A 10,165-nucleotide genomic window follows, 5' to 3' on the forward strand; every position below is an offset into this window, starting at 1 on the left:
TATAGCATGATTATATGGGTACATGAAAATTTTGGTGAATTAATTTTAATGTTTGTGAGCTTAATTGAGAAAAAAGACTAAATTGCATAAAGGGAAAAAGTTTTGTTTTGCTAGGTAAATTTGTTAAATAGCTAGAAAACCATAATTAGGGGTCTTTTAAAGAGCAAATAGACCTTTAAGAAAGGCTTGGCCGGCCATAGAGACAAAAAGATAAAAATTTTCAATGGTTAGGTGAGTTTGGTGACTTATTTTGACTAGTAATATAATAAAATAAAGAAAAAAAGGTATCATCTTTCATCTTCCTCCTTCCCCACGAAAATACTAGCAAAGAGGGGGTTTTAAAAGCTTAAAAATATCAGCAACTTATATCCCTTACAAGTAAGTGATTTTGATGGCTTTTCTTGATGATTTTTGTATTTTTGGGACCCTTGTAGCATAGGCTAGCTAATGAGGGAACTATTTTGCAAAATGGTTGAAAGTCTAGGGTTTTGACATGAGAGTATTTATGTTTTAGCTGAAACTTTATGGAAAAAAAAAGTCATGGTTGTAAAATAAACAACTTTTGTGAAAGGATTTTCATGAAAACACCTAATATGGACCATTTTATAAAGTTTGTTAATTGTACAGGAATTGTGTGAAATAATTGGAATTTTGAGTTGCTACAAGAGTAATAAAGGTTAGGCTAGGTTTGGTTAATGAGGAAATTTGATAAAAATTGTTTTACGAGCCTAGGGGTAAAATTGTAATTTTTGTGAAAGTCTAGTGGCAAAATGGTCATTTTGCCAAAGTATGAATTGTGGAACGCTTAATTTAATGTGATGATAAAATGAGTAAATTTTATTATTTTAGATCCAAAAAATTGAGATTCAGCCTTAAATCAAGAAAATACGTGGTTTAGGACAAAAAGGGAATAATTAGCCATTTTTGAATTCGAGGCAAGTTTGTGTGACTAAATAAGCATGTTATCCATGTTGTTGTTCATATACTTGAAATCTATCTTGCTATAATTGTATTGAATTATATGTTGATGATATTGAGTATGAGAAAGTGATGCCAAATGTTAATAACATTTATGTGATGATTGAATACATTGGAAATTTGATGGAACGTGATATTCCATTGAAACGAGTAAGTTGTACGTAAGTAAGGCAACTTTATCGCTATTATGTGTTGAATGATCGATTTTGCATAATAAGGTTGAATATGATTGTGAATAATGCATGATGAAATTAATGTGGTAAATTCCCAGTTGAACCTAGGAATAGATTGGATATCCATGCCATGACATTTGGGTGATATGTGTGCTAGTGTAAGACCATGTTTGGGACATAGCATCGGCACCGATAGATGAGATTTAGTGTAAGACCATGTTTGGGACATGGCATCAGCCTCGATATACGAGAGTCAGTGTAAGACCATGTCTGGGACATGGCATCGACTTTGATGTGTGAGCAGTGTAAGACCATGTCCGGGACATGGCATCGGCCTCGATATATGAGAGCTAGTGTAAGACCATGTTTGGGACATGGCATCGACTTGACATGTGTCAGTGTAAGACCATGTCCGGGATATGGCATCGACACCGGTAGATTAGAGCTAGTGTAAGACCACGTCTGGGATATGGCATCGGCCTCGATATATGAGAGTCAGTGTAAAACCATGTCTGGGACATGGCATCGACTTTGATGTGTGAGCCAATGTAAGACCATGTCCGGGACATGGCGTCGAAACCTTACCCTATGCTTGAGGCTTATTGAATATCCTGTAGTATTCCAAATGGTTCAACGGGAAATTTACGGTTTATGTCGAAATAAGAGAGGTCATGACCATGTTGTGAGTGGTACAAGTACTCACATGAAATTCATGAAATACGTGCACAATTTATGTTGTATGATTAGTAAAGAATGAAAATGAGTAAGCTATGTTTATGATCATGTGAAAGGGTACAAGTATGTACTAAAAATTCATGAGTGATGAGCTCGATGCATATTGGACTTTTGGTAAGAATGTAAATGAGTAAGTCCTACCTATGAGAATGACTTTGTGACGACCTTGTAAATATTAGGTCGATACCTATGGTGTATAATTATGTGGTAAATTTGATGGATGATTATGTGTGGGGCTTTTAGGTCGAATTAAATTGGGACATGATATGTTTATCCCTTCACCTTGTGGCCTAATGAATATGAAAAGAGAAATTGATTGGCATAAAAGCCTATTTAAAGATAATTATGAAAGGGTAAAATTAGCATTGAAATAGTTTTGGATAGTAGTAGCAGTCTGACTTTGAAAGTCCACCAAAAATTGTGGAAATAGAATTAGAGGTTGAATAAAATATGAAATTAAAGGTTATTAAGTCTAGTTTTATGTAGAAGAAACTATGTAAGCAAAAAAAGTTCATATTATGAGATATTTAAATTTTTGTAAGATAGAGTTAGAATGATTTCGAAATCCCCTATTCTGATTTGGGAAAATCATTAAAAATTTTAAAAAAATAATTATGGGTTATAAGTTATATGCTTATAATCCTCAATGAGTATATTTTTAAAAGAAACAAAAGGAAACATCATCTGATTACCATATGAGGAAATAATTAATTTTCAGTGAAGAGGGGTCGGAACTATCAGATAGCAAAATAGGGGTGAATTTAAAGAATAAACTATGCTTATTGGCTTAACCAAAAATTCTAAAATTTTTATGGTAAAAATATATGTGAATTTAGTTTCTGGAAAAATTAGCGGATCTTAATTTGGAGTTTCGTAGCTCCAGATTAAATAATTTAGTGACTACAACTTGAGAAAATAGCTTGACTTGAACATAAGCAAAAATGCAAATATTGTGGTATCACCTTGAGAAGCAAGTTGATAAATTGCTTATTAATTTCATACGGTCTTACTAAGATATAAAGCTTACTCCCTTCCTTTCCTTTTCTTTAGTGTTGACAGGTTAGCTTAGGGTTGGAGATCATCGGAAGCAGCACCACACTATCAAACCATCACCTTTGGAATATTGATATATATATGTTAAGCACCTTCAAGTGAATGGCATGTATAGGGACTTGGTTTTTTTTATGATATGTGTTAACATGACTAGCCAAATGTATTGGCCTATATTGAGTTATTTGTATATAGCCATGAAGGGTGGCTCATATTGATTATGGTTTGTGAACCTATCTATCTATGCTATGTTCTAATGCTTGTGATGTGATTATGCTTGTTGGCCGTATATGGTTGGTGTTATGAAATATGTGCATAATGGATGTTTTATGACCAATCTAAATGGTCATGGCCATAAATTAAATGTGTAATATGGAAATAAAGATATGAAGGATTAAGGGTAACTTAAAGGCTTGGAAAATAGCCTAAATGTTGGCCACACGGGCTGAGACACGACCGTGTGTCTCAACCATGTGGGGGACATGGCCTTACCACACGGGCATGTGGCTTGGCCGTGTGGTTCAAATTATTCGCTGACGTCATAAACAGAGAGTTACACGGCCTGAGGACACGGGCGTGCCAAAGACACACGGGTGTGCCCTTGTGTCCACACGGGCATGTGACCCTATTTCATGAGAAAATTTTACTATGTTTTTTCCAAAACTTTTCAAAGTTCTCGGTTTAGTTTCGGAACTCTCCCAATGTATGTTTTGGGCTTTGTAGACCCAAATAAGGGACGATATGCATACGTATAATTAATTTTTTTATTTAAATGAAATTTTATGGCCTGATTTTACATGATTGTTTGTGTTTAAGTCCGGTAATGCCTTGTACCCTGTCCCGGCGTAGGAAACGGGGAAGGAGTGTTATAATGGTTGCTTGAAATCTAAGAGAATTAAAGTTAGAAAACTTGTATTGAAAGGTATTTTCAAGTACACACAGCCCGGCACAAGATCGTGCACCATACACGACATGTGGCATAGTTGTCTGATCTATGTGTTTTGAGTTATTTTTTGTGCACATGGCCACATTCTGTTACACGACCTAGCAACACAGTCGTGTGACATATTTGGAATATTTACACTTCTGACCCATACAACATCAGTGAGTTACATAGTTTGTTAGCACGACCGTGTGACTCCAACCTACACGGCATCAGGCTATCACACGACTTGCCCACATGGCCATGTGATCTACCCCACACGCCCTCAGCCTTCCACACGGTCAGGGGACACGGCCATGTGACCCCTGTTTGCAGATTTTTCCTATCTCTTTATTTTTGTTTCAAATTTATCCTTGTTTGATACCGAGTTGGTTTTAAGCTTTCGTAAGCTCGATATAAACCCAAAATTGATTGAATTACATGTTATACTTGATCATATGTGATGTAATGATATTTAATTGAGATTTTGGTTAATAAATAGCATGTAATTGTTTTGTATTTGTTTGTAGCATTCTATTACTTGGGTTCGACGACCGGACTGGGTAAAGGGGTGTTACAAAACAAAACATTTTCTTTTTAGTATAATTTAATATAAATTAATTATTTTACAATTTCCTTCGTTGATCAACCCCCCAAAAAAAGGTGTTTGAATTTCATAAATTGAAAAGGACTTTCGACAACCACAATTGAATTTTATTTAATTATTTGTGCATTTTAAGAAGACGTGGATTTAATTAAATCTAAAAGAAATTATTATTAATTTATTCATTTTTATAAAAAATTAAATTTAGTTTTTAATAATTGCATTATACTTTATACTTTATATTCATCTTTAAAGAAGCAAGCAAAAATGTAAATTGATATAGTTATTGATGTGTGTATATATAAATATAATGTTTGCGGGTTTGTTTAATTTGGAAGGAAGCAGTTTGAGCTGGAGCAAAAATAATTTGTTTTCTTCAAAGTTTCTTCTATTTGGGCTCCAAGCCCGTGAATAGTTTTTTTTTATTGCGGAACCTTTAGATGGACCCAGTATGCGAAAATATTTGCTCTTCAGCAAAGTGCTAATTTTCATTCCCCTTAGTTTTCCTTATTTTGTTTCATTGTACATACGACAGTTTTCTTCCATTTTGTTTCATTGAACATACCACAGTTTTTTTCTTCCATTTTGTTTCATCAAGATAAGTATACACATTTTTTGAATATATATAATATATTAGACTAAAACAATAAATTTTATAAATATTGAGAGCTAACTTTATTATTACATTAATAAAAAGTTTAAATAAATATTTTCGTCAAAATTTAAATTGCTATTCATATTTGGTGATAAAAAATTTAATTTTGAATAGCTTAATGATAAAAAAATTAAATCAAATAATTTAATAACTAAAAAAAATAAAAGTTTAATGAACCAAATATAACAATAATTTAATGACTATTTTTTTACTTTACTTTTTCTTTTTTTAAGTGTAGATTTAATAACTTTATTCTTCATTTTCAATAATATTATATATGATAATCTTAAAAAGGTAACGAAATAGGAATTTGCCCTCCCAAACTTGAATTAGAACCATAAAACCCCATTCTTGCTAATCAGGAATCGGCTATTGTCCATGTCATATCATTCTCAAATATCCAATGACAAACTTCTATTCGACCCGGACCTGAACCTAAAGCCAAGAAAGCTCCATGACCCGAACTCCAACTAGATGTGTCCAAGTGACAGATGGCAACACCATGGTTAATCTTCTCCATTGAATCCGGATCCAGAATATCAGCTTCATAGACCCGGACCTTGGGAACCGAGTGACAATAGTAAAGTAAATACGGGTACAAACTCTGGTGACACGAAACCGATTTAGTCACTTTCCCACCATCGATTTTTCCAACACTTCCTATCATTATATTCTTCTTTGACCCATTAACGTTTTGGGTGGTACGAACCTCCACGTTCCGCCCCAGAACAGAGGTGGCGAAGTCGACCATGTCCTCGGCCGAGCCCACGCAGCGCTTCGTCTCGCCCGGGCTCGGCAGTCGCTCGCACTCTTTTAAAGCATCCAGCATTATGGTCCCCAGTGTGGAGTTGTCCCCTGCGTGGAATATCCATTTCAGTTGGTCAATCTCGGAAGACGAAAAGGGTATTTTGGAAAGGATAGTCCGTGGCAAAAACGACCTCGCCGGCATCTTATCCTTAATGTCCGGCATTGGAATCACCATTCCTCGCTTCAACATCTTTTCCCGGAAGAACTTACCCGGCTCCACCCACTTACTTATCACAACTTTACCTAAAGTTGTTGAACTCTCATTGCTGTATCTACTGAAAGTGACACCCTTCTTTGTATAATCCTTGAAAGTGGTGTTTCTTCCATAGATCTTGAATCCTATGGACTGCCCATCGGCTCCTTGCCCATATCCAGTGAATTTTTCGGTTCCTTCGTTGAAAGATTGGCCATAGTTGTCGAAATCAACTTTCGCTCCGTTAGAACTTTTAGCATAAGATTGGAAAGAGCTGTCACCCACATTGGACTGGTCCCGGTAACTTGAGAAACTGTCAACAGCCGCATTGCCACCGTCTCCATAACTCTTGAAACCATTTACAGGATTATTGGAATCGAATGCATAAGAAGTGAAAGTATCTTTAGCTCCATTCGCCGTTTTTCCATAGCCAGAAAAGTCCGACCCCATCACATTCGAATCTTTACCGTAACTTGTAAAGTCGTTAGGGACGCCATTACCGTTTTTCCCGTAATTTGAAAATGACTGCTGCCCGGCGTTGGTCTCCTCTGTGTAGTGCGTGAATGTCTGCCCATGCCCGTTAGAATCATCCGAATACGAAGTGAATCGGAGGTTAGGGACGTTGACTTCGTGGTTGTAGTTGTTGAAGTTCTCGGAACCACCAGTGGCGTCTCCGCCGTAGGTGTTGAAGCTCTGGTCGACGACATTTGATGCACTGGCGTAATTGGAGAATTGGTCCTTGTGACCCGCGGAGTCCCGGCTGTAGCGACGAAAAGAGTCAATGACAACGTTGTCGTTTTCAGAGTAGTTCTTGAAGGAGTCGAGTCCAGCGAGTCGATCGGAGTCGTAATTAGTGAAGTTCCTGTCGAGGTAGACGGCGAAGTTAACGTCTTTGGAATGTTTCTCGAGACTGGGCGATAAGTCGGGGAAGCAAAAGAGTTTAGCGGAGGAACAAAAGGAAGGAAGACGAGAAGCGAGGTTGTTGTGGGCGGCGAGTTTCGAGAAACTGGCGGAGTCGACGGCAGTTAATGGTGAAACTTTAGAGAGTAAAAAATGGGTGTTGGGGATTTCCTTGTGGAGCTCTTTGTTCCAATAGCGAATGAAGGAGGATTTTGGAGTAAATGGGTTTCCCGACACCCCACCCAAAGTAACCTGCAATTAGCCCATGAAAATAAGTAAAGATTATAACCAAAATAAAATGAAAATAAGAAACAATATGCTTACACTGAATGATGAGAAATGAACAAAGGAGAGGAAGAGAAGATTCCATAGATTAAGCATTTCCCTGCTTTCTTTCTTTTTTTAATTTCCCAGAGAGAGAATGGTGGTGCGCTTGTTTGTTGCGTTGGAAGAGAGGAATTTATAGAAAGAAAAAGAGAAGGTGCACTGTGGTGGAGAGACTTCTTTTGGGTTCTTTTAGCTAATATGTTTTACGGTGACCACTATATTGGAGTCATATTTTATCTAATTTATTAAAAATATAAATAAATTAGTTTATGTATATTAAATTAAAATAAATTAATTTTTTTATTATTAAAAATTAGTATGATTAATAAAATAATTAAATAGTAATATGTGACGTGTTATATTTATATCAGTATATAAATTAATTTTTAATAATATAAATAAATAAAAATTTTATCAAAAATATCAATTAATTTTTGGATAAAATGTATAATTTATTATTTTTTAAATAAATAAAATAAAATTCGCAATACATCAGTTTGAATTTAACCCAACTAACATTTGCTTAAAAGTTTATATTTTTCAACTTTATTTTAAATCTTTTGTATGAATATTGATAAAACTTTTCTCCGTTTAAAGTTAAACTCCACTCACTATACTGACAGTTCTACAGACACAAATATTATAAATATAGGAACAAATATAAATGATGATAATTGCAGTGGGGAAAAGCCATCCCATTGTTTGGATTGAAGAAGAATAAAGAATGAGTTTTCTTGGCCAATAAGAATGAAAATTCGTTATTTTTCTAAATCAAACAAAATCGTCACAAGCTTTTTCTTTTAAACACAAATAGGCCATCATGTGGCGATATTCCTTTTTTAAGTTAATCTCTTGTATCCAAACTCATAAAATACAACTTACATAGTTTGTACTTTATAAAAAAATTTAAAGCAAATTTGCTAATATATTTTTATGTTTATTATAAATCCTATTGTAAATATTATTGGATTCTTTTTTTCATAAAGTCAAAACTATGGTTATTGGCTTTGTCTTTTTGCCGTAAGTCAAATATCAAATTTAAGGTTTATGATTGAGAATTATGTGGAAGGCTTAAATGCCGTACGTAGATTAATTGGATTTATATTATGAATTTACAATGTATAATTTTATTTAATATTAACTACTCGGATGATGACAAATTATAAAAATAAAATATTAAACTTACTTCACCTACTAATAAAACATTTTAGTTTGGTATTATCACTTTCACAAATGAAATAGAAAATTATAATATCAATATATAAAATCTTAACTCGTTTTAATTAATAAAACTCTTTTAGACACTTATAAAAGTGACCACTAATATTAACTCGTTTTATGCAGTCTCTTTATTGTGAATAGAAATTTTATTTATATAAAGATTATTTCAAAATCAAAATCCTAAATAGATACATAATCAAGATGAGAGAGTGTGTTATTATTTTTTTAAAACAAGAATTAAGTTAAAAATCATATGTGAATTAGATTTTAGGTTGAATGTACACTTTAGTCTCTAAATATATTGCCTTTTTTATTTTGATCATTGAAGTTCTTTTGTTCATTTCTGTTTTTAATATTGTTAAAAGTTCATCAGTTTAGTCTAAAATGTCAAAAATGGTAAAGAAATCCAATCAATTAAAAAATGTCATGAGTAAAATGATGACATAATGATGTTATCATTTGATTTTTTTAATTTTTAAAAAATTAAAAAATTTACAAAAAATATATTTTTAAAATTATAAAGAGTATTAAAAATATAAAATATTAATAATTATTTTTTTATAAAATTACTTAAAACTTACAAAAATTATAAACCATTGCAAAAATTGTAAAAAGATACTTAACTAGATAAAAGCTTATTTTCCATGGAACCTCAAAAGTACGATTAAACGTTTGGCAGTTAAAACATTTTGATTTAATCGTGTTGACAAGTCTCATTTTATCATCCCACCTTGATTTGACATATTTTCAAATCGAGTCAAGTGAAATAAAATTCGAGTTAAATTAAAAAAATTAAACATGTCAAATTAAAATCATGTTACGTTGCGATCTCAGTCACAGCATATGTTGATTCGGCTAGAAAGAGTTATGAGTGAACCAAACATGGGTCGTTTCAAGCTATTTGGGTCCAACAATATGGAAAGCCCAAGTTTACAATGAAATGCACTCATTCAAGTTTCAGTGTTTTCTTGGATGTTTTCATTGACTTCTCTAGTTCTTACCTAATTCATATTCTTGCTTTCATGTCATGTTCCTATTATTGTCATGTTTATTTCAAGTTAAGGTTATTTTGCTTGTTTGAAGTTTTAATGTCTATGTGTGTGCTTTGCATTTTTTATTTAGTCTCGTTTTTTGTCTTTATCATGTTTTCTTCGTTTGTTTTAATCAAGTCTTTAAATATGTCAAGAGTCATTTTATTTTTTTCAATAAATGCATAAGATATATTTTCTTAGTATATTTTAATTCTACAATATGCATATTACTAATTTACGTTATGTTTGATTTTGCAAATGAACTTATGGACTCTATTTGTAGTGTTGTAGGTTCATGGCTGGTCACATTGTGGTACGATGTGACCTTTCGTATTCGTTGCAAGTTACAACATTTCAAGCACATTCATGAAGGGAAGGGTACATGCATTTTCAATCCTTAATTGATGGTGCTGTAACGCCCCAAAAACTTGAGTGTTGTTTGTTAAATTCTAATATAAGTAGGTCTCTGTGTCTATGGCTAAGTGATCCGCTTTTGTGTTAAAGGTCAAGGGTTCAAATCTCACTTTTGGGAATTTTGGTTGTTTTGCTTGATTTGACCCTTATCTTTG

General features: G+C 33.4%; 1 protein-coding gene across 1 annotated transcript; it reads right to left on the minus strand.

Annotated features, from left to right (window-relative positions):
• Positions 1 to 5,300: 5,300 nt before the first annotated feature.
• LOC107940877 (polygalacturonase 1 beta-like protein 3) lies at positions 5,301 to 7,531 on the minus strand. The gene is made up of 2 exons (XM_016874339.2): positions 7,342 to 7,531; positions 5,301 to 7,269 (listed from the first exon to the last, which is right to left on the minus strand). The coding sequence occupies exons 1-2, from the start codon at positions 7,396 to 7,398 to the stop codon at positions 5,476 to 5,478; spliced, it is 1,851 nt and encodes a 616-aa protein (XP_016729828.1). The 5' UTR covers positions 7,399 to 7,531; the 3' UTR covers positions 5,301 to 5,475.
• Between the last annotated feature and the right edge of the window lie 2,634 nt (positions 7,532 to 10,165).

Source organism: Gossypium hirsutum, chromosome A01 (assembly GCF_007990345.1).
Source record: "Gossypium hirsutum isolate 1008001.06 chromosome A01, Gossypium_hirsutum_v2.1, whole genome shotgun sequence".
Taxonomy (NCBI): domain Eukaryota; kingdom Viridiplantae; phylum Streptophyta; class Magnoliopsida; order Malvales; family Malvaceae; genus Gossypium; species Gossypium hirsutum.